The sequence below is a fragment of the Manis javanica genome, chromosome 17 (assembly GCF_040802235.1).
Source record: "Manis javanica isolate MJ-LG chromosome 17, MJ_LKY, whole genome shotgun sequence".
NCBI lineage: Eukaryota > Metazoa > Chordata > Mammalia > Pholidota > Manidae > Manis > Manis javanica.
Window position 1 is genome coordinate 55,184,943 of NC_133172.1, and position 26,175 is coordinate 55,211,117.

The 26,175-nt window shown below is 40.8% G+C and overlaps 1 protein-coding gene across 2 annotated transcripts in view; it reads right to left on the reverse strand.

The window, feature by feature from the left end:
* The window catches only part of ADAMTS18 (ADAM metallopeptidase with thrombospondin type 1 motif 18), a 129,716-nt gene that overhangs the window by 14,082 nt on the left and 89,459 nt on the right, over positions 1-26,175 (reverse strand). For both annotated transcript variants that reach the window (XM_036993741.2, XM_073225786.1), the window contains 6 exons: positions 23,364-23,494; positions 22,439-22,562; positions 21,498-21,742; positions 7,401-7,542; positions 5,014-5,140; positions 1,785-1,989 (listed from right to left, as the gene is read on the reverse strand). In XM_036993741.2, the coding sequence (XP_036849636.2) occupies positions 1,785-1,989; positions 5,014-5,140; positions 7,401-7,542; positions 21,498-21,742; positions 22,439-22,562; positions 23,364-23,494 (974 nt within the window). The remainder of the gene's footprint in view (positions 1-1,784; positions 1,990-5,013; positions 5,141-7,400; positions 7,543-21,497; positions 21,743-22,438; positions 22,563-23,363; positions 23,495-26,175) is intronic.

A 26,175-nucleotide genomic window follows, 5' to 3' on the forward strand; every position in this document is an offset into this window, starting at 1 on the left:
CTTACTTCCTTGACCATCACGAGAACTCCATGAAATAGATAAGGCAGGGAATCATCTCTCTGCTTTCAGATGAGTACAAACTTATCAGGGTCTCTTAGAAGATACCGGCTCAGGTCTGGGACTGCTCTCAAGGCACATATCCCTCCCTTGCCTTCACAGCTGGCCTGTTTCCTCTCAGAAAGGCACATGAGTAGCCCCCCTTGTCTTGACTCTTTGTCAATATGCAAACACCCAGGCGCAGTTCCAAGCCTGCTCAGAGGACCAACATGAATTCTCATTTTTTACATTCTCAAGGGAGACAAAGATAGGATGCTGCTGCTGTTATTATCATCATCTGAAAACTACAGCAGGAGAGAATATGTACAGAACACCCTCCAAGGGGTGATGCTTCCAGTATATTCCAGAGCCTGTATCACACACCCTTCTCGAACCCCACGTGATCATTGCTAGATCCTATTTTATAGAATGGGTGTCTGAGAATCAGAGAGCTTGGGCATCTTAACGAAGATCAATCAAACAGCTGCTAAGGAGTGAGGATGGGCAGATTTCATGTCAAATTTGGGGTAAATACTGTGAACTAAAGGTCTTTTTCGTGAGGTCCTATTTGAAACTTCCCAGTTCCCCCATTTCCTTCTTCCACACCCACCATACATATTTGGCTAAAACAGTCCTTTGAAATCTCCTCTTATAAATGATAACCTTTGATTGCAAAAAAAAGAGACCAGACTCAACACTGTGTATTACTTAGATTTACCCTCTGCTATAAATGACCATCACCTTCCTTTTAAAGCATACCTGAGTACGCTCAAGATGTTCTTTCCCACCCCTAGGTCTTCATTCCCATCAGATATAGTTGTGACATTTAAAAAAAAACCCATAATGTCCTATACATTTTTTTTTAAAGCCTTATCCTGAACTCTTTGGGGGATGTGTGTTGCCTTCATTAAGCAAAAATCAATACTCTCCAGGATACTTGGTACCCTAAAGGAAAACATGGGGGAAATGCGATCGGGGCTGCTGCCGGGCTGCAGAGCTCAGACTGGGAAGCCCCTGCATCTGTGTGATGATTCCCTCGCACCGGCTTGCATCCCTGGTTTAGCAGAGGCTGGGCTATCTCAGAGCACGGTTCTCATCCTTAGCACACTGAGGACCAGATAACTCTGTGTCTTGGGAACTGCCTTGTCTATCGTAGGGTGTTTATCTACCAAAGAGACACCAGTAGCTCCACCCACCCAGGTTGTGCCGATCAGACTGTCCCCTGGGGGGGTGAACTCACTTCCAACTGAGAACCTTGGAGTTGTGATGACAGGTGGCTCTATGCCTTCTCCAACTTGGTAATTTGCTACCTTTCATTGGGGCTTGTAACAATAGCAAAGTTTATACCCAACTCCTCTCTGTGTCCTCTAACCCCACCTCTTTTCAGGGAAGCAAGACTTAAATGTCTGTTCCATGCCTCATTCTATTTTCCACTTAGTGGCCGATTCCATCTGCCAGTCCCCTGACACTCAGTCCTTCCTTGCCGTGCTCACTAGTCTGACCTAAATGGCCCCCATACTCTAATTTCCAGACTCCTAAGGATTCTAAGCTATTGTGCAGGGGTTCCCAGACTTTAGGTTGCCTAAAAATCACTAAAAATATGAATTAAGATGTCCCGTCACATGAACTCAGTGTGGTTTCCATGAAAGCATACACAGCTGAACACCTCTTGGGGAATAAGACACCACCACCAATTTTGCCACCTTCTTTTTTCCATGGAGAACTGCCTCCAAGTCCTTCCTGGTTACCTGGGACCAGGGCCCAAGGCTCCAGCCTGGAGGGCAGGTGTGGGTGTTGCAGACTTGAACCTGAGTGGGTGTGCTCACGGGGCAGAGAGAATGCAGCACCGCCTCCTCCTTTTGGAAGGGCTTCTTCTGCACACACTGGATCTTCCGGCTCTGCTGGCCCCCCGCACATGACCTGCTGCACGCACTCCATTCCCCTGGCTTCCAACTTGCAGAGAAAAACAGAATTACTTCCAGTGAAGCCGAGACTTGGGACATCCCTTCCAAAGCAATTACTATGAGTGATAAACCACCTGATGAAACTTGAATCAAGTTTAGAACCAATAAGGGAAATCCATACTAACTATTCTTTTATAGTCTATGCTAATGTGGTCCTGTTTACATTTAATCATCACACAGTTGTGGGGAAAAAAATTCCTGCCCCCTGCAGGGGAAGTAACATGTACCAGTTGGAAATCTGAGCCATTCATTCATTCAGCCAAATTTATTGGGATCTTAACTTTGTGCCAGGGCATTTGGGTTGGAAAAATGAATGAAGCCATGGTCTCGCCACTGAGAAGCATATAATATGGTGACGAGGTAGATACGTGAGCACATAAAGACTACTTTCTAATAATTGCCACAAGAGAAGTTAATACAGTGCACGCTAATGAGACTAACGGGAAGTGATCCGTGAGCGGGAGAGGGGTGTGCAAAGAAGCGGTCAGACAAGGTCCCTCAGAGGATGTTTCAAAGTAGGCAGTACCCTCAACTCTTCCCTAGTTTTAAAGTTCACTGATGGGTTAGAAGAATGCCCTCATGTCCTTTATTTAAAGAAGCCAATCCTCTTTTCTCATAGCTGAGACATGGCACATATTTGGTGGGTGACCAACTGAAATTACTAATCCTTTCAACAACTGCTTCTGATTAATTGACAGTCCAATAGACCAGATGTGATCCGTATATATGTCAGTCACAGCAGCAATGTCTACACCTGATCTTGGTGTGCGGATATTCTACGTTTCATTTTAAGAAATAAAACGTCACCGAGGCCAGATAGGATTTTGCGATGCCATGCACTGCCATCACCTTTCCTATGCCTATAATTTTTTTCCCCCATCTTCCCCCACAGGCTGGGTGTGTGAAATTAAAAATCTTTCCTTTAGGCTGGAGAATTTCACACATGAGTTCTAGGATTATATGTATTCTGAAACATTGCATAAGCCGTATGATCTTATTTAACAAAAGAGGATATAAAACAGCATAACTCCTTACTTGTACCATTATTTGTATTGTATAAAGTGTAAAGAAAACATATGATGATGAAATAATTAGTTTCAAAATTTGCCTATGAGGATGGCATGTTTGTCTACCAAGTTCAAGTTTCTCTCCTTTATGTGACAAATGTGATGAGTCTGTAAAAGTACTGGAAGAGCACAACGCAAACAGACTCTCTGCATGGCATGCATGGCTATCCACACTTGGGTCCCAGGCTCCCTCTCCATCCATCCTCAGCCCCTGTCAACCCCGACCTCAGAGCCCAGAGTTCTACATTGTCCATTTTCTCCCCTATTACTTTTTTTATACGGAATAATTTTATAACACACATCTCACTGCATCTCAATTATTTCCTTACACATGCACCTCTTCCGCCTGATCGTGGGTTCACTGGTAGCAGGAACTACAAGTTATTCATCTCCACGTCGCATACAGGGCTGGCATACCGTAAGTGCATGTGACGTGGTTGTTACACGGGAAAATAATAGAGTTAGATCTGATGAACACCTTTGTCGTTACAACTCTAAGAGTCTAAGCCTTATATTTAGCATATCCCTGGGGAAGAACAGTCCCTGAAAGGTCCCATTAATCCCACAGAAAATACAGAGATATAAGTGATAGGATGGCCAAGGAAAGAAGGGCACAAAGGCCCCTGCCTGCTTCACCACTCCAGTTCTGCAGAGTTATTGCAAGGGGCTGTACCGTTCTGCCCTTATATAGCCAGTAAACTTGTACTGCACAGAATATCCTCTCCCGTGCAGCCATCAGGGCAGGTCTAGGAGCTGGGCACGAGCACAACCCTCTCCCTTTTCATGGATGTACCTATGAATGGGGTCCCTTCTTTGCTTGGCAAAAAATCAATGATAGAAAGGAGGCTTAACATCAGAAAATATCAGCTCACCATTTAAACTTACAGTTCCTACATGTACATAAACACACACACACACCCCTTCTTAAGGTGAGATCACACCCCTGTGGTCAATAACGCTGTCTGGTAATCACATCTTAGGGCCACTGGATATTTCTTAGAACTAGATATTTCTTGCAAAAGAAACAAGTCCACGGAAGCCCACCAAATTTTCTTTTCCTCTTTGTGTTCAGAACACAGCTGGTTCCAGATTCTAAGAGAAAACCTGGTTCAATTTGGGGGTATGGGATTGGTGGACCCTGAAGCCCCAAACCGTTATGATAAATGCATTACTAGCAAGGATAAAAAATGTATGTGCTTAAAAATACCATGCAATCTAATTGCATCACCACAGAGCAAACACTACTTATTAAGATGATCTGAAACATTAGTGAACACAACAGGGCTTTAGAAGAAACTCTGTCAATTCTATATAAATGCATTTGGCACAAGATAAATCACATCAGAGGAGACTCCACGCGGCTGGGAAGATTACTTAAAATTAGTGTTCAAACAATAATGTGGCTAAAATCCATCCCAAACCAACCCACTGAGCTCCTCATGGTGGGCCATAATCAGGAGCAGATTACCACTTGGCCTCTACCTCTTTTTATTTTGTGTCCTGCTACTGTATAATTTGCTATTGGGGTTTTATGGTCTGCACAGTATTACGATTTTTAAATTCTCAGTATGACTATATATATACAAGTCAAGCATACAACCACTTGTAAATGTAACTAATATAGGATTCTGAGTTATTGAAATATCTGTTTGATTTAGTTCAGAGAGAGGGAGTCTCTATGCAAAGGTTAGGAATAAAAAAGGACACCTTCCTAGGTCCAGGTTAGGTCTCCACAACCAGAGTCAAATGAATGTCTACAGCTAATTTGGGTTTTTCAAGTTACATATTTTAACCTTAACTATCTTCTTCCTTTTATTACTCTTTTGGGCATTCTGTGTATCTTTGGTTCACTTTTGATCATAAGCATGGACAGGAGGCTTTAATTATCTCATATCCACAATAAAAGCATACAAGCACAAATAGGAAGACGTTTCCAGGTGACTTACTAGGCAGGGCAGGAGAAAGCACTGCATATTTGGGGTTCCGTGGCTGGCTTGGTTCTTGCACTGCAGAACGAGGAATTGACTTGGGTATTTTGATCTCGTAAGCAAATGGCCTTGACACTTACGTAACCTAATAAGATATCCAAAGTCACAAAGTGAATATCACAGATAATCAGTTCAGTTTTGTTCCCAAGGTTAGCTTCTGATTTACCAGGGTTCTGATATTTTATTAAAGACATGGAATCCAAATACTCTGTGTGTGAGAACACCTTTTTTTTTTTTTGATAAAACCTGCAACTAACTGGAGTCTCATTTCCCAATATAATAGTTTTTATATTTTAATAATTTTAATGTGTAGCTTCTTGGTCTCCAAGACTGCTGTGCATTCTAGACATAAAGTGATAAATACAACGTTTTGAAAAAAGGGAAACATCCCACCAACTTTAACTCGCATTGCAGACATCTAATGGAAAATGACTTCTAAGAAAAACCATTGGTCTATTATGCATGGTGACTTGAAGATTCTGCTTTTCCATGAAGCACCTTCTACTTCCCGTAAGAGTTCAGCACATATAGACAACTAGCTGAACTCACTGAATATGTACTCATACCCATCAGCTAGGACTCTGGGTTTTTGGTTGTTTTAGTGGCACCCCACTGCCTTGCTTTCACTGAGCATTTCAGGCCTTTGCATCAGAGGCATACATGTTTTTTTGTGGATAATTTTATCTGTCAGCTGTCCGATTCTTCTTCTGTTTGGTTATATTTACATGGTACTTCTCCTCACCATGGAATCTGAGAAACAATGAGAAGTCTGTCTCTCCTGTTCTCTACTGATGAGGACCAAGTAGGTTTGCTTTCAGGAGGCGCTTGTCAAAACCGCACGGGCATTCCCTAAAGTTAATAGTTCGCTTCCCGAGTGCTTAGTTGTTCGGACTCTTCTCCTCCTATGCCTCAAATACACCACCGTCTGTACGTCATGCGACGGGACCGCCAGATCAAGACAAGGGGGAACCCCACAGTGCGCTTCTCCAGCATCCAGCCTTTGGCTGACTTGGTCCCCGAGGAACTGTGTTCCCCTTGGAATACCAGGCAGTTACAACAGACGGTCTCAAAGAACATTTGATACGTGAAAAACTGCTCACAACCCGAGAGTAAGAGAAAAAGGGCAGAGTGTAAAGATACCTCTTCAGATATAAGACATAACAGACAGAAGAATTTTTTCGTTTTCCATATTCTGCTTTGTCTCTGGCTCCAAGATGCCCCATTGTGCTTAGTGGGATGGGCACAGCAGGGGAACCCACTGTCTGCCCTGATAATAAGAAATGAGTGACCAACCTTCATGCTGGGCTTTCATGGAGCTACTCACAGGCTTTTATTCTTCTTTGCAAAGAGGCAAGAATCACACAGACAGACTTCCAAACAAGCACGTGATATTTTGGGATCTAAATAAAGTGCCTGCCTTCTACTTGCTGAGAGGATCCCTGCTGTTTTCCCTTTCCTTACAAGGATGATTTCTCACATTTCATACATTTCTCTACTGAGAGAGACTTTGCCGACCTCACCCCTCAGGGGATGGGATGGCACAATACCCATGCTGCCGTTGGCCATCTCAGTTCGTGTTCACACTTGTGTTCACACAGGTCTTGACCCTACCTTCTGTAAGTACCCATGGGAGGCTTATATCCAGACAAGCCAGGATAGGGAGAAACTAAACTATAAGTTGAAAATAAAAAATAATGATATATATATATATATCTACATTTCCTTATATTTATAAATAAATAGATCTATATTTATGTATTTTCTCCCATAAATTTTAGACATATAACTCTGAAGTCCTGTTGTGAATGACTTGAGTTTTGTGGGAATTGGTTCCTTTCTACATAGGAAAATCCTCAAATAATGCTGTAATACAGTTGACCTTTGAACAATGCAGGGCTTAGGGGCACCAACCCCACACACAGCTGAAAATCTAGGTATAACTTTGGACTTCCCCAAAGGTAATTACGAACAGCCTACTGTGGACTGGAACTTAGTGATGACATAAACCATGAATTGACACATATTCTGTATGTTATATGTATTTCATTCTGTATGTTACCAATAAAGTGAGCTGGAGAAAAAATGCATTTTCAAATTGTCACAAATCCGTCCCACACCCATCTTCCGATATATTTATTGAAAAAAAATCCATGTATAAGTGCACCCATGCAGTTCAAATCTGTACTGTTCAAGGGTCAACAAATAGTATTTGCTTTTCACAGCGACAGTTCCCATGAAAGACAGCTTTTTTGTTGTTTATTTAAACCATACAACTTAAAAAGGCCTGGAGTGAAAGGACTGGTTTTAAGAAGAGACTTGAAAGACAGAATTAGGAAATCACCTACCCCCACCACAGGAGACGGAGCAATCTGACTGCACGGTGCTCCAGACGTGGACGTGTCTCTTTGAGGCTGGCTGAGTTCCATTCATGACCTTGGGAAGTACATACTTCCAAGCAATCCCTGGATTTTTGCCTTGCATCAGAATCTGGACAGTGTAAGATACAAATCAGACATCAAGGTACAAGTCAGACCCTGGAATTCCAGAAATCTCATTGAACATTTTAAAGATACTGGTATGAAATTCTGACCTTAAGGTTGGTTCACATTATTGTTCCCAAGTGTGTTTTATGTGGATTTACAGGTTTCCCATGATACTTTAAATGTACCTACCTCCATATAATCAAAACTGTGATTTAGATAGATGCTAAATACAGAAAGGAGACCTGACATTTTCTATAAGCCCACAACTCTCAACTGTAGGTATACCCATTCATAAGGCAAAACAGTGATTTCTTAAAATATTATATTGAAGGAAAGAAGGTTATATTGGGAGGTCACTACCTTCACATTACACTTAAAAACCTAGTGTGGCACTCACACACAGTGGTGTCCCATGGATGATGGCTGAGCCTGAATTGACACATACACATTTTTATAATTTATCTTGGGCTACAACTTACAATCACTCTCTTGAGTGCCAGGGGAAGCTGGGCATAACAGAAGCACTGGGCATGCCCAACTGAGAGTTGCCAACTTTCGTATCCTAGCAGGTTTCCAATAGCATTTCCAAAGAGAATGTGTCTTTTGACTGTGTGCGAGGAAGAGCAGGTAAGACAAAACAAGATAGGATCAGAAGTAGGGGTTGGTAATATATAGACTGGAATGGATTTAACCTCAAAAAGGCAACGACTTAGGATAAATCTGATCCTGTAAGGTCTGACGCCTGAAATAAGAGCAATCATTTATGGGCATTTCCCAGGTGCCAGACACTCTGCAGGGCTTGTTCTATGCGTTATCTCAAAACATTCCTCTAATAACTCTACAGCGTAAGCTGCCTATTTTTTCATTGGAAGAAACTGACAAGAAAGAACTTGTGCAAGATCGCACAGGGGATGAGTCAACGAGCTTAAAATAGAACGTAGGACCTCCAACAAGATGTTCTTACCCGCTGCAGTGCATCACCTTGCTTGTGGTGTGGGCAAACATGATTCGCCTCTCTTTCTGATGCTCTTAACTAGTTTTTATTTTCTTTCAAGCTCAAAGCATGAATATAAATAGCTGGTTCTCTCTTGCCCTGTGAGTCTTGTGGAAAATTCTTTGCCACCAGAACAGGGCATTCATGCCCAAGAAGCAAAGCAGATTTCTGGTTAAAAAAAATCTTTTTGTTGGGGTCCCACCTCAATTAAGTTTGGGTGGGTGGCAGCTGTTTAAGGGCCTTCATTATACCAGACTCCTTAGGCTGTTACAAAATGGTTTCCATTATGCTATCAGCTTAAATATCTCCAGGAATATTATGGCTTACTCTGAAGGTCCCATGGTGTGGGTATCATTTCTTGTACAACAAAATAAATCAGAAACAACCAAAATGTTAATGGATAGTTCTTTGTTTCCCTTATGCCTCAGCAAAAGAATGAAACAGGGGGTACCCTTAAAATGGACAAATGCCAAGTTCTCATTACTAACCAATGAAAACCTCAAAATCGAGGTCCCAGGCATCTTTCTTCTGAGGCTCTTTCTAGTCTTTGCTTTTCTTATTTTTGCTGGTAAGTTGTACACCTCTGCTTGGAATCATGTCAATTATTTATAACATTTCATATCTTTTGAATGAGTACTACGCTTCCCTTATTTGAGATATTTTTGGTGTTTCTGTTAATGTCTTCATGTGATATTAAGTAAACACAGACACTTCCGAGTTCATAGTCAAACTAGAATTTTGAGAAGTTTTAAATTCAGAAGATAATCTTGATGCTCACTGATATTTCAACTCAATCTCTCCTTCAATTAAAGTAGTATCTCAAATGGAACACTTCTGCTATTTGTGCCACAGGAAGGTAGAGATCTTGTGGGGGAGGAATTCACACAGCACACTACATGTACACACGTGGCAGTAAAATGTAGCTGAAATGCATTAAGTGTTATCGTGAGCTAAGGCTCATGAGCCACCATTATATTACAATACACTGGAGTTGCATCGTACACACATGTAAGGGGAGGTATATTTAAATGTCAAGAGCCATAAAGAAAGAAATCCACTTACTAATTCTCCACTTCCGAGGACCACTCCGCCCCATACTGTACCCCATTCAAACTAGATCCTGACTTCTACTGCCATAAGGGAATGGAATCCCCAAAGGAAACGCAAAGAAAAGAAAAAATAACATTAGCTCTTGTCTTCCAAATTTCAAGGATTTATGTTCTGAATCCTTAAGAGTGGTTTAACACATTTTCAACAAGCATTTAAAAATATATTATACTTTCACCTTTTAGACAGATTCTAGAACCTAGGCCATAGGTGGCATGTGCTTTCACTATAAAGCATTTAAAAATGTTGCTGTGAATAGCCGGATGCATTTAGGGGGGAAAAAATTAGACTGTGAAGATCAATCAAAGGGCTATTATTAAATAAACAAAAGCAACCAAGATGTCTCATTTCTCCAAGGCTCTAGTAAAGCTACCCATTAAACATTATCAATGCTACTGACAGCAAGAGAGAGTTACGGTGTTTCCCCCTGGTGAACCTGTTTTTGCATCTGTATTCAGACACTTCAATTCTCTCGGTACCCGAATGCTATCCTGGCTCCTGTCTGGTCCAGGTTCTTCACCCTGCTGTGGGTTCTGTCCATCTTCCCCCTTCTACTTAAGGGCATCACTTCCACAGTTGTCCTTCTCTCTCCACTCTTACTGGAATTTGCCTGTCCAGCAGATCCTTCCCATCAGTATCCAAGCATGCTATTGTACCTTGCATCTTAAATTTAAAAATCTTATCTACACATATCCTTCCAGCTCACATCCTATTTCACTGTTTCCCTTTAGAACAAAAATCCCTCTATTCTGCTTTTACTATGTATCCAATCTTTCTTTATTCACCCATCAGGCATCCCTCCCCACGTCACTAAAACCCTGCATGTCCAATAGTTGATAGGCTTCGTCCTACTCAACCCATCACAGCCCTGGACACAGTTGCTCACTTCCTTCTTGAATGAGAAACCCATTCTCTTAGTTCTTCTGTGCCCCACCAGCCTTCATTCCACATCTTCTTTGCCAAATACTCTACCTCCTAACCATCAATGCCAAAGTGACCTCCAATCTCTTGACCTCTTATCTACCTATACTTCCTCCAGCAGGTGATTTCATCCAGTCCTGTGATCTTAATCTACATGTTAAACACTCCCAAATTCAAGACTACACCAGCATTGTCCAGTAGAACTTTCTGCGATGACAATGATAATGTACCACAATCTTGTGTTGCTCCCTATGGTAGCCACAGCCACATGTGACCGCTGAGCACTCGTATGCTAGTATGATTGAAGAATAAGACTTTAAATCTAACTTAAATTAAATCTAAACTTGAATAACCATGTGTGGATAGGGGCTGTTGTATTAGACATCACTGCTGTAGATGACATCCATTCTCTGACTTGCATATTCACAGATTCAACCGCTTACGGGGCATCTCTGCTTACATGTTTAAAGGTCTATCAATATCCAACATGGAACTCGTGATTTTCCTCCCTGTCCTTTGAAAGGCTGCTCTTCCCAATCTCAGAAAATGGCAACCCAATCCTTGTGCTTGGTCAGGGCAAAATAAAAAGTTAGAGGCACACGGATATCTCCTCTTTTACACACACCCAACACCTAACCAATCAGGAAATGGTGTTATCTTTGCTTTCAGTATATCTTCAATCTGTCCATTTCTCCCTGTGTCGTGTTTATTGCTACTGCTCTTCCCTGGTCTCAACTACCATCACTGCTTCTGATTTCCGTGGTCCTGACATCCTTGGGATTAGGACAAGCCATATTCTCTAGTAGAGATGACACAAGTCCACACCACTTTTACTATCATGAAAATAATTTAGTGAGTTATTTGAGAGATCAAAAACAAAGCGCCATAGAACCTGCACAGGAAAGCACATGCCGCTTGAAATTGGTGGTGGGGTGATGTGGGATCACATGACTACTGAAAGATGCTTTGTAGCCGTCATTTAATTAATAAACTATTTGGTGCCACTTAGGCAAAGAAGCCACAAGGGTCAAACTTCTCTATTGAGTTTCCCACCTCCCTTCCCTCAGAGTTTAAATAAAAGTTTGCAAGGCTCCTCTGAAAAGTAAAATTTTCAAGCTAAAAGCGAGAAAAGAAGCAACTAATCCATTTCATATCATCAAGGTAAAAAGTAGTTTACTTATCCACTCAAAGTAAGAAGAGAAATGACTTACACAATTTGCTGAAATGTTCACAGGATTATGCAACTTTAAATTACTAACTCATAAAATACATAGTAGCTGGTTATTGATGTATAATTATTATTATACTTCTGTAGCCAGTGGCATGTAGGACAAATTGTTTATATTTTGTTGAAAATATTAATGCATTCAACAAATGCATGTATCAATAAGACTCTCAACTTTAAAAAAGTCAAATGACTCAAGACAATGTCTACGTAGCTATAAATTGACATGCAGAGTTATATGTGTAATCATGTAGGCTGAAAGACAATATTTGTATAAACCAGCAGAAAGCTGACTTAAGAATTTACTCTAACATCAGTTCATAAAGGCCTCTGAAAGGGAATAGTTATTTAAACAAATAGACACCAAACCAAATAAATAAAAGATGAGTATTTGCCAATTATAACATATGATTAGCTTCTCAATGGTAATGTACTCTGTGCCCTTTATCTTGCATTGAGGAGAACAGTGATCAAGAACAGAATACACAGCAATTATCTCTTACTGTCTGATGCCTGCAGACAGTCAGTCCTTTGGAAAAAGATTGTCGTCTGGCTAAGAGAATCTCTGTGGGCCCCTCCCTTTTCACCTGTTTTCAAAAAGACTGGACTTGGTTAAAAAAAGAAACAGTCTTACCCTAAAGAATGGCTACATTACTGTGGGGCCCAGTGTAAAATGAAAATGCAAGGCCCTTGTTTAAAAAAATTACTGAGAATTTCAAGCTGTTGACGTCAGAGCATCACCAAACACAGAACCTCTCTGAGCCCAAGGACCTGGTTGACTTTGCAAGGTCCATATTCATGCCGACGGCTCTACCCAATCCCAGAGGCCAGGTTTTCTCCCCTGTATCCATTTTAAGACACAATTTAAAACTTTCCAAATTCTAAATGACCTTGTGGTCTAACAATGACTTAGCTGCTCTTCCCAGGTGGAGAATACAGCCCCCAGTTAGGTGGGCTTGTACCTGAGCACGTCAGCGTGACCACGACCACGGCCACTTCGGGCCCCAGTCTGCCTGGCCTGCATCTGGGACGCGGGAGGTTACGCATGATACCGCGGAGCTCGGGGTCTGCCTGCCTCTGTGAATGCGGGGTAACACATCTAGGACCATATGGAATTTGCAAAGGATAATTCCCACCACTCTCATCTAGTTTTTAAAGCATTTCCCTGACTTTGCCAAAAGCAGTCAGTAACTTCTCAGCACTAGGTGGAGAATACACACGCCCCCCAACACCCCATCAGCACGCCGATCGGGGATGTCATGACAGCAACCCTGCTGCTGAGCCCAGGCTGCAGGTCAGACCGCACGGCCGAGCTGCGAAATGCACAGATTCGGAAAGCCCGCCAGCAGTTCCGTCTACTTAACTGGACCTAGTCCAGAGAATTTTCCAGCCAACTGGCACCGGGTCTCTAATTTACAGCTGGCAAGCACCCTCCTTAACTGCTTCCAGGTCCTCGGTAGAACTGTTTAATGTCTACCTTTAACACGCGAACCACCTGACTTCAGACACGGCGCTCAGCAGCTTTGACCGCAGCGGCCGGTTATAAAATTTACAGCTTCTTAAATTGGAAAACCACAGTCAGGGCTGGACTCGACCACCTGCCCTCTGAAGGAGGGGATGCGGTTTCTGCTTCAGGCACCCAAAATAAAAACGGAGGACACACCGAGTCATCTTGGGTAAACAGCTTTCTTCCTGTGCTCCCACTTTTAATTTTTAAGGTTAAAACTACAAATGCCTCCAACAATCTTTGCATTTGTTTCATTATTGAGGACTTTTTTTTTTTTCAAAGCAGCAGTCCCAATGCTCCCATGGAAATGAGTTATAGATAGGCTTTAAAAAACTGGCTTTTTATTTAATGCATGCTATGAAGCTCGTTTCTTGTCCTCCATAATGTATCTGGTTGCTTTAAAAATAATAATAGCAATATTTATTGTGCTGATTCTATGCCAAGCAAAGCGCTGTACGTGCATTATCTCACTGAAAGTTGATAACAATATTATGAGGAAGGCATAATAACGTATTAATGGAAGGAGTTGGTAATATCCCAATACTGTAGATGAATCAGGCAACACACAAGATTTCACGGCTAATAAGCAGCAACCTGGGACTCAGTCTCTGATACCGTCTCACTCCAAAACTGGACACCTTAACCCTTGCAATACTCTCTCTCAAACTCTGAAACACAGTGTCTACAATTCTGATGTAAAATTCTAAAAATTGTGTGACTGTTGAAAATATTCTATCAATATCTTGTCAATATATGCGATTCCATAGCATGCAGTAACATTTACATTGTGCTGCTGGGTTCAAACTCGAAAACTCTGTTTCTTGAACATGCTACTATCTGGTGTCAGCACACATGATTTTTAATCTCTTCAATCCACTTTCCCCTACATTTATGTAGATGTTTTACTTGACCATTGTTTTAACAACTGAAATGCAATATGCTTTATAGACTGGCCCTTCCTGGTAAATCGTGAATCACACTATATACTTCAACTAATGCAGAGGGAAGGGATGGAATTGTGGTGGGGTCTCATGTTTTTGTTAAGTTCCTGTGATTTTTAGAAGCCCCTGTGATGTTCAAATCCAGCCAGTTGTCTTCGCTTTCTTCTTATTTGCCTTAAAGCTTGAACAACATGAGCGGGTACCATCACCACTATTAGGTGTGAGTGAGCTTAGGGTTTAACAAGGGACAGAGACACAAAGACTCCGACTGCGGACTCGGAAATGCATCTATTAGGCAGCTTCAAAGGTGTGGGCTGACACAGTGAACCTTGACTAGGTTCTAATTCAGCTCATCAAGATTCTTCAGGGCTTAAGGAAGGGAAATAAATAGTGTTCTCCAGCCCGTCACACAAGTATTTGCCATGAATTAACTGGAGGCCCCACTTCAAACAGCAAATGGCAATCTCTAGACAAATGACGTGGTACTGCAAGAGCACCTCCGATTTGTCCTCTGGAGTCTGAGGTTTACATCATCTGTTCTGAATTAATTCTCCATTACTTCTTTGCCTCTTTTGTATGTTGTGTCTTCACGCAGTCCATGCTACTTGGCTAATCTCCTTTCCCTTACGCTGATTTTATCTTGAGGCACATCTTTACTCACTCCAGCCCCTTTCCCTTGGGGGGAATTCAGACAGCAGGGCCACAAGGAAGGAGTTAAGATGAGAAGGTAATACTCCATCAGCGGTGCTCACACACTGTCATCTCACTGATCGATGTGCCCGTCCACCTGGTCCCCCGCTACCCCGTCATCCCCTTTTGCCAAAGAGTGGAGGAAGCTGTTTATTATAGTAATTTTCTTTAGACGTCTTTTTTTTTGCCTTGAAACTGGCCTGTGGTTAACCTGTTTCTCAGTTGCTGTCATTACAAAGGCTGCTGTACTTTTCAGTTTCACGATTCTCCCTCCGTACACTCTGCCGAGGGAATGGGCTTTCAAAGAGTTAAACTCTCCCTTGTGCCAACTAACAAGAGAAAAATATAATCCTGAACACGAAGGACAGCTTGTACTCTTAAGACTTGAAAACAAGGAATGCTGTAAAAACTCCAGTGATCGTATTTCAGGCCTCGGATAGCAGCCTGTGCTACCATGTCATCCTGAATCACTGCATCAGATGGAGATGAAATTACGATATAATGAAACACTCACGATGCATTTCCTCACCTACCCAGCCCGACTGCATGACAGTTTGATAGAGAATATGACTCACTGGTTTGTGTGTGTGTGAGACAGACGGAAACAGAGAAAGAGAAACAGACAGATGGAGCAAGACGGAATGAGAGGCAGAGAGAACAGAGGAAGGTCGGGGAGAATGAAAGCAAAGAAAAGGGAGGGGGGTGGACAGGAGAGAAGGAAATGGGGAAACGAGCAGGGGAGTGTCAGGTAGCCAAAAAAGCTCATCTTCAGTCACTTCTAAAGACTGTATCATCTCCAAGTGGACACCTCAGATAATCACGGGGGAAAAAAAGAATGATTTTTTTTGTTTTTAATTCTCATTGCCAAAGCCTCCTAATACCGTATATGGAACAGGCCTTCTGTGCCGTGCTTAAAACAAAGAACAGAAGCAGGGACCTTCATTAGCTGTATCTCAATCTCAAAGTGGAAAAACATTGTTCTCAGACACGTTCTAAAAGCCCTGCATATATATGTTCTACTTCAGATGAAAAGATTATTTTGGGCCAAAGGCACGTGTAAATTTCAATATGCATCTTCAGTTTTCACATTTCTATCACTTCAACATTTATTTCCTCACACAACGTGCACACACTGAATCGGGCTATATGGGGTACAGAAATAACACAAATTTAGTTTTTCTTTTGTTCCCAAACTCTATAAAATAAACATAATGTGGAGCCTATACAGCGTATCATAAAGACTATTGACATTCAAGCTGACTTTTGAATCTTTCAGATGATTTAGTGAGTGCAAGGGTTCAATGAAGAACTCTTTAGACTTAAAGCCAGACTTGTGTTATGGGGAATAAGTTGAATAAAAGAAATATATAGTAATTATCTAGTTTATAATAACCATATCCATAGTGATCTCAGAAAGTGTATGATTGCCAAGTCAATATTAATTTTTGTGTGTGTGTGCTGGGTGGGGGTGGGGGTGTGTAGGATTAGGTTTTCCCTGGGCAATGCAGAAATATAATACAGGGTGATGAAAATTAGCTCCTTTTCTTCAGTTTACATGTATATATATATGTATGTACTTCAAAACAAAAACTTGATTGATGGATTTAAATAATGCCTAAAAAATGGAAGGCCTAAGACAATCATATAAACCCTTGATTACCCTTAGGAATTTCCCATAGCCACTGAGGAAATCAACGGGGCCAGCACTGTTTAAATTGATATCCACCTGTTGCAAATATTGAAACATGTTGAGTCAAGGTTCCAGGAGAATGAATGTAATGGAGAGTGTGTTTTAAAATTGGACGGGCATGTAACTCGGTGATACAAGTGAGGGTCTGTTTTCCATTTAGTTTAAACTGAGCTTCCCTTATGAAGACATCTATAAAGTTTTGACATATAAAAATAACCAGATGCAGAAGGCACTTTTATTTGGTGTCAGGCCATGCACTTATTTCTTGGGGTTAACTGACAGTGGTCAATTATTCCCAGGATTGTGTGACCCTGCCCCGCCTGAGAAAACACCCAGAAATAAGTGAAAAAAACCTAGTAAACTAACCACCTGGGAGGGCAAGTTGCTATTCTTCCAGATTAAGGTAAGTCTGCTGTGAACTAACTAGTCAGCAACTTCTTGTGAGCAAATAATTCACTGTGGGAAAGGCAAGCATTTTAGGAAGCATATTGATTCCTTAAATGCAATTTAGGAGATCAGATTTCAATACTTTAAATGCTATTCACTGTACTTAACTTTAAACTGTACAGTTCTAAGACTCGTCCAAAGAGATGATGAAATCCAGTGGTTTTTAAAATGTGTACTGCAGACGTTGAGGCCTCTTTAGAGACCTTCAGATTCTGACTGGTTTGGGACAGTAGGGCCCATGGGGTAGGGAGAGGCTTCCATTTGCTTTATATCACCCGCATATATGATTTTTCAATTTGGAAAGAAGGTTCTGCTTTTTAAATGAACGAATGAATTTTATCATTGGATGTCATTCATTCCACAAATAATTATTTGAGCATCTGTGATGTTTCAGACATGATACCAGTTTGGGATGTTACAAAGCATTTTTCTGCTAATACAGGGTTTCAGGTGCTATAAAAGTGCTTCAGGACAGTGCTATGGGATATAGTGGAAGAAATTAGTTTATCCTGGGGCAATCATTCCTGAAATGAGAAAATTGTGACCCAGATAGTTCTAAGTGACTCATTCCAAGATGCCCCCTGTTCTAACTCATGTTGTTTCCAAAAAAGAATGGGACCCACATACCAAAACTCACTCTTTACATTCTTCAAAGATTTGAGCTAGAATCCTTTGGCAACATGATTTATGTCTTAACCATTTGTCTTATCTCCAATGCCTAGAACAGGGCCGGGCATTGAATGAACACCCAACAAATGTTTAATTTGGGGTTTTTTTTTAATAGACAGGGAGAGAAAGAGGTAAATTACTCTGAAGGTAGTTACTGAAATCAATACATACCAAGGTGGTTGAAGATAGGAACCGGCTAAGATAGCGGAGGGTCTGGTTAATACATATGAACAACAGTAAAAGAGAGGCATTATCCCCCCAGTGCCATCCTCCTGTGTTTTGGCAAATCCCCTTCTGCTGGATTCATGCTCTAGTGAGACCTTAGTGAACATGCAGTAATTTTAAGTGGCCAAGAGAAAAAGTACTTTCTTTCACAGATTCATACTTTCTGTGGATGGGACAGCATTTTTCATTTTGGTAGGGTTCCCACACTTTGATTTTGGCACCCCACAGGATTGTTAAAAACACATTCAACGTTTTTATATTGAAATGAACATATTTTTGGCTCCAAAAGTAGTCATTTTGGTTAAGTCCATAGTTGTATGGAAAGGCATATGAACTTCATTTAACTTCCTTTAAAGAATATAGGCATGGGTTACTTGGATTCTGATATATAATCTAGTTTTGAAAAATGCAATTTATTGCTTATTGTGATTTTAACTTTTTTGAAACCATTACATTCTATCGACTTGGGAGAGGTATGAGCATTGCATTAAAAACTGACCAGAAATCTGACGCTGTTCTCTTGAGAGAAATAAACTGTAATTTAAATATTAAAGTCATTAACCTGATTCTTTTAAGAGAGAAAATAGACATAATATAGGTTCCTGGTTTGTTTTTTCTTTCAGCTCCTAACAGAGTTGCACGTTTTGAATGAAAGCATAGCTCCTTTAAAAATACAAGCAAGACATGTCCAATTAATCATACAAGTTTCCTCTAGATTGTTTTCAGACAGGTCACATTCCTAAGACATTAATTTAAGCTTTCACTGAATCTGTAAGAACAATGAGGACATAAAGTAAGACTTTGTAAAACAAAGCTAAGTAATGTGACCTTACGCCATTGTGGTGAAACTGCAATTCTGTATTAATCGAGATATTGTAGCTCTTATTCTGTGTACATAGTAGAAACAAATTATTTTAAAAAACAAATTCTACATTTCTCACTGACCCTCGGGAAGATAGTACGTTTTCATAATTTTATTTAGATCTATCCAATATTTTTTACATTAGGATTTTTTTTTTTAAGGGAGCTATCTGTCTTTCCATTTCTCAAAAATAACTCCTGGAAAAATATTTGAACCTGGTGAACAACCCAGATTTAATTTTAGTCAGGGCAAAAAAAAAAAATGTAGATGAATGAGAGAAGCTTAAGTGAAAGCATAAACAGAAATCCTCCATTTGAAGCTGGTGTGACGTTCGGTGACAATGCCAGGGGACATTTCAGGCTCTAAAGATGGGTGTAAGGAGCAGCTCTCTTACTCTGCTTTGCATTTGCCATTATTTCTTGTCTTATTCTTTGCTGTGGTTTTCCCGAAGTTAATATATGCTTAACACCAAATCTTAAATTACAAGCAGAAGTGTGACAACCTGCTGGAACAGCTTTGTGTGTATGAACAATGTTGGAGAACGAAACGGCAAGAGCTGGTTGCTTGTCGTGATGGTTGCTTCTCATTAAGAGTGATTGGTGCTTTGTTCTCACTGCCCATGGCGGAAGCTGGGGGAGGCATGGAGCCCCACTTCTGAATCTAGCTTGTTTTTCAGAGTTTAGTTTGTGTACATCTGCTTAGAGATGGATCAAAGGTCACTTGGCAAAACTAACGAAGCCATGTTGTTTGAAAGCTGATACCTCACAAGCTAAATATACCTCTCTAAAGAAGATATAACTTTTCTGAAAAAAAAAAGGAAAAGGTGTTTTCTGCTCAGATGCTTGATAGAAAAGAAACAGAACAAAAATACATCTAAAAAACAGTTTGAAAAAATGTCCAGAAATCTTTAATCAGAATCCAATTCCTATATCTTAGGTTTAATTCCTTGTGGAGCTCCAAACCACCCTAACTTTGGTCCAAGTTGATTTCAAGTCCCTTCTGTCACGTTCTGCAGTGGAAGTGTTGAGAAGGTTGGAAGAATATTTCCTAATGACAGCTTCTCTCTAGAGGAAGTGTTGTGAGGTCTCTCAGGGCCCTTCCGTCACACAGACAGAGGCGTTAGGACCTCGTGTCTCACGCTCACGGGCTGACAGGAGTTAATGCATGGTCGAGATCTAAGGCCAAGGTTGCAAACTCAAGTATCTACTGGGGCCAGAAGTTCTTTGTTCTTAGGGTGGTAAAAATCTCTATTTTTCTAAGAAATCACCCAATATTAAAGCACCGGTCCAATTGGTTTTAATATTATGCAGATCTGGGAGCTGAATTTGGCCTGTAGTCACCGGTTTGCAAAGCCTGGTCTGAGGTTTAGATTTTTTAAAAATATATACATGAAATGCTCAGAAGGCAAGACGATAGAAGGGTTATCAAACTTACTTGCCAAGTACTCTGTAAACATTGGACTTATCTTAAATTATCCTTATAATCACCCAGCTGGTTAGTACTGTTTGCCGATTTTACAAATGTAGACATTAAGTGACACAGAAATTAAGAAACTTAACCCAAGAACGTGCCCAAGTTACACAGCTAGTTGAGAGTCTGTACTAACTATGCTATGTGTACATCAGACTTGGAATCCGAAGTTTCATGTGGTCATTTTTTAAAAACTGGTTTCTACTCATCTTTCTTAGTAAATGTTTAAGGCTAATACCTTAAATGACAAAGATCATTAAGTTGAACTTATGTTTCCTTTACTTGAGAAGAGAAGAGCAGGTTGGCTAGACTGAGTGTAGAAATGATTCGCCTACAAGGAAAACATACAGACTCCGGGTCAGTCCTGCTTTTTTCCCAGCTGTGTCAATGAGGCAAATCTTTTCACCTTTCTTCCTATCTCATTGCTTATTTTTTGGGCAAGTCCATGAGTCAAGTTTTCTATCTCAATTGTGTAGGTGAGAAATGGAAGCTCAAAATTAGTACCTGGTTATGTAAGTCCCCAGAAAGTGGGAGCCAGTGTGACTTCTATACAACGCAGGGCAAAATTGCTTGCCTCTGAAAGCAATCCTCAGCCCCATTTCACACAATTTAAAAAGCCAACGCAGAGACATTACAGTGAGGTCCAAAGAAAACATATACATGATGAGTATCTTGCAGAGTCATCTGCAAATATGGTGGCTATATTTTAGTATTGTTGTTATTACCCATTATTATTATTTTCTTTTCTTACCGCTAAGAAAATGACAGCCTACAAAAGTTAAGGTGGTTTGCTGTGATTAAAACTTCCTTGACACTTAAGCAAATGTTCTTTCTACTTTGTCACTAGGCCGGTTGACCTATGTGATGAACAGCTACAATGGACTCCCGAAATGGCAGGCAGAGACAGAATGGGATAATGTAGGATGCCTTCCTACTACATTCCTTTGCATTCATGACAGTCGATTGCCACAGTGAAAGTCTGGCATCTCAATGTGAGAATCAACACATACTCTTGGAGGCCATTGAATTCCTACCCTCTTTCCAAAAGTGGAATTGCTGCCTTTTCTTTCCCCTTTGCCCGTTGAAATTTAGTGGATTAGGAAACAAATTTGAACTATAAGGACTGAAGTTCTTTAAGCTGGCACAAATTGGGGTCGTCAGTATAATTTTAGCAAGAGGCATTGAGAACTGAACAAACGGAGCAGGCTTACCTCAAAGACCAATGTCTCATTTGTGGGCCCTGGTGCAGACAGACGCTCTGGGCGGTTAAACGCCCGCTGGTATTCAAACACTGTCCCGGCGAAGGTGAACTCCCCGGGCCAGTCGATGCTCCAGCCCCCCGTGAGGTAGTACTTGTGACTGAGGCTCCGGATGGCAAGGTAACTGGAGGAGATCTGCAGTTCTCGGACTTCAATGCTTCGGGCCCCCGCCGGGACAATGACCACCGGGTAATATTCTAGGAGGAAAGAACAGAACATTTCTGTCTACCACACTGTGCATCAGGGAAAGGTAACCAGAAATACTCAGATGTGTGTATAGAGTCTATTTTAATAGCATGAGATTTTTGAATCACTAACATCCATTCCTACTCTATGAAGTGAAAATGATCAATTATTTCATTTTCCAAGTGCAGGAACACCAGAAAGATGTGTGTGGGCAGGAGATACACTCTTCTTTCCAGAACGTCAAAGGCCATAAAAACTCAAGAATACTTCTTATTTCTAAGCTACCCAGAAGAGATTTAGAGCCATGTACTTCCACAGTGACACTCAGAGAATAGGGATCAAAGTTTAATTTTACTCAAGATATTTAGCTAATAGCTTCAAGTATTCAGTTAATGTGAATGTGGATCACAATTCACCTCATGAATCATAAGTTTCATGGTATGTGGGACATATGACAGCCGGGTCAGTATATTAAAACTGCAAAATAGAAAGGCATGTGCTTAACACATCTCTGAGACGCGTGTACTGATGAAATGCTTCACACTAAAAAAACGTCTACCGCTGACCCGTGCATGAGCACCGAAGCCATCGTCTGCTCTCTGTCAGGAGAGCAGGTAAAAGGCTCAGCCACAGTAAGCATGACTTAAGCTTTTTAGTAGCAAACTGTGTTGCATGAGCGACAGCAGTGCGAACGCAGCGCCTCTTACCATTTGCTTTATGCTGGTTGAGATACAGGCCTTTATAAAACTTGCAAGTCGAGTTGTCACCTTTGCAAACACCACATGCATCTGAAACTGCCTTAGAGCCAAGTTCATGATCACATCCCACTGGCTGTGACAAAAAAAATAAAAAAAGAAATAAGTGAGAAAATCAAAGATGAGGAGAGCCAGTGGCTAAGAATAACCAACTGGTCCATGGTTTTCTGTAATTATAGAACATTAGGAAGGTCATATGGCTATATGGTTAAAAGCAGAGTCTCCAGTTTGACTGACTTGGGGTCCAAATCCTTCCTCTGCTATTACTAGGTGCACGCCTAGGGCAATTATAAAGTCACTGGAATATAAAGTCACTGTGGCTACCAGCGGCAGGGGAGCTTATTCAGGGCAGCTCTACCACTGAAACATAAAAACAGCTGGGACACACACACACACACACACACACACACACACAACACCCTTAAAAGATCAAAGAGCTCACAATCTAATTAAAATAAAAAAGAAAGTGGATATCCAAAGAGAAAGGAAAACTAATCAGAAATAGCACTATTTCAAAACACATTTGTGAGGTTCTAATCATGTACAGAATGTACTTGGCAAACACACAGTAAAAGTTTACTACTGTAATTTACCTCCTCCCTTAATTTTACAACTACTATGCATCGTAGGATGTATCGCCATCACGACATGGGAAAGGAGTGAAAGAGAAGCTAAAAAAAGCAGACAGGGCCACTCACAAAGTACATGGGGAATCTAGAGATGCTGCTCACACCCAGTTTGAGAATATTGCCCTTTTGCCCTATGCCATCCGCTTTTCTCCAGACACAGAATCTTTTGCAAGACTTCCCACTGCATACGTTTGATAGGAGGAAATGCAAGCATGATCATACATCCCAGAACAGAAATGTTTTCTTACTTCACAAATCCCATCAATACAAACATCATTCTTGTTTGGGGAGCAAAGAGTTCCGTCTTTCACCTTGCCAGACATTGCGAAAAAAAACTCAAAGTTCTCAGCCTTGCAGTACAGTTTACATCGATCTTCCTCTAGAAGCAAAGAGGACAAGAGAGGACATGGTTAAGAGGGAATCACAGGAAATATGACATGACTACCAAAAGGACGAATTAGATTTATTTAGAAAGCTACCATGATCAAAATGGGAAATGTTACACAGTTTTGTGTGTGTGTGTGTGTGTGTGTGTGCACATGCATGAAAAAATATATATATGTGGCTTTCAAAAATATGAATCCTATTTACAATCCATATAAAGCTGTTTTAATATTCACAAATTAGAATTTTATTTTTCTAATCCTTAGTAGTAACTGTGATACACATGATTGGTGTAGCTAGTGTCCTTGGATAATAAATATCTTGGGCTTTACAGACCCTACCTTCTGCCAGTGACAATATATAAATGAAGGAGCATTATTGTTTTCCAATAAAACTTTATTTAAAAAACAAACAGGTCAGATTTGGCCTGCAGGCCATAGTTTGCTGTGACTTAGGACACCGATTACTTTAGATAGTTATCAAGCCTGTTAAGAGGAAAAGTTTTAGACACTTTGGGGGGTTGGGGGGGAAAGTCTATGGTGAAATGTTTACAAAACAAGTAGAGAATAATCATATCATGAAAAGGAAGAGGAAACTAAGTCTGAAGGTTAAAAAAAAATGTAACTTGTATTGGCCATTACGTCCCTGAGAAGTTTCTGGTACATTAGACAAAAAAGAAAAAATTCTTATATTTATAGCTCTTGTTATCAGAAAGGAGTTATGCCAATTTCCCAAATAGAAAGAGTTCTTCTTGGCCAGGAACCCCAGATGATGTTTCTCACATGAGACCTCACGTAGGCGGTGCTGTGCGATAACCCTGACAACAGTGTTACAACAAATACATAAACAGTTTGCAAACAGTTGTGTTTCATAAAAACCTCTCAATAAAGGACAAGGTCAAAACTCAAATGTGAAAGAAGTTAGATTATTATGGTCCAAATACACAGACATGTGGATGGGTTAAAAGTCTCTCTCTCTCACTTAGGAAATGTTTTTAAAACAGCAGTTTTATTTAATATCTCCTCACTTTGGCACATGAGATTAGGGAGCTGGAAGACATGTGTTTGTGTGTGTGCAGATACACACAAACACTTATCTCTGTTCTCCATCATTCCCAGGAATTAACAAGTTCTAGAAAGTTCAGTTCCCAACACAGGTCCCTGGGCAAGTTTATGAACTAGTCTATTAGAAACACAGAAGAAGGAGAAACCCCACCCTACTTAAGACAGACTGCCTCCACTTATAAATAATGTGTCCCCTTGTTCCTCCCAAACTCTGTGAATGTCACAAGACCTTCAGATCATGGTTAGTCTTTTCTGATCCTAAGTAAATATCACAAGAAGGAGGGGGACGAGAAGGCCTTAATTTTTCTGTCTCCCACCACTAGGACGTGAGATCCTAGGACTGGGTCTCTGTGTTAGTCAGTGCGGTTTCCTCTGCGTCTAGCAGCGTGTCCCCCAGGCATAAATGCCCAGTAAACACCTACACACACCAAGAGAATGAATGAAATGGCATGCTGCTCCCTACTTAGTAAAAACCACAATCAAGTCAGTAAAAAAAACTCTTGAAACCAAAAAAAAAAAATTTTACAAGTTACCAAATGTGTTTGCTGAGCTTTCTGCTTATGTGTGCAACACAAACTCTATTTAAAAAGTGGTAAGAGAATACATTCCATCAGCAATATATTTGAATGAGAGATGTGATGTGGGAAAGGCCAAGGAACATCCAAGAAGACAAGGTGAAGAACAGAAGGGGAAGTGACAGGAGGGACGCCTGAGCCTTGGAGACAGAGCCAAGTGTGAGGACCATGGGATGACGGGAGTATAAGACCAAGGACAGAAATCTTCAAACGTCGGGACTGAAAGCACCTGCATCCATTCTATCCAAGAGCCCAGTGGAACCCGTTGTGTGGTGTCCTTCCTAGACAGTGAACCCAGTTCCCAGTACCATGCCTCTAGTGATCTACTCAGGATAAGAACACACTTCTAGTATGGACAGTTGATACGGATATATTCATTCCAAAATGTATCCGTATGTGCCAAGTTCTTAGATGCTGGAGGTACAAACAGACGCCAGATGGGCAAAGGCTTCGTCCCAGTGGAACCTAAATTCTTGTGGGGAGAAAGATAATGAATCAATGACTCAACAATATAAATTCATGCACTGATAAGAGCCGTAAAGAACACAGCAGGCCAGAGGTTCTGGGAATGACATGAAGGAAGGATATTTTGGGTAGGCTGGCAAGGAAAGTCTCTCCAGAGGAGACAATACTGGAGAGGAAGTTCTTAGCCCTGGAATTAATTCTGTTCTCTGAAGTAATTTCAAATAAATCTAAATCCCTTTGTATTCATGCTCTCTGAATTTCTGTGGGTAACTAGTCTCTTTTCTCTCTCCTTTGGTTAAGTTTCCAGATTATTCTATTGGGGAATTCAGCTTTTAAAAAATGAATGCATTCCCTGCTTTCTCATCAAAGTCTAAGAGAGAAAGAAAGTACCCTGAGACAAGCTGGCATTGCAGGTACCCGTTTGTTCCATACAGCAAGAAAGAGGCACACTATTAAGTATTGCTTTTTAAAAAAATCTTTAAAATTCATTTATAAAAAAAATTATACGTATTATCTCAATGCAGTGAGAAGCACTGGATATATCAACAATGAAATGTCATACAGCGTACGTT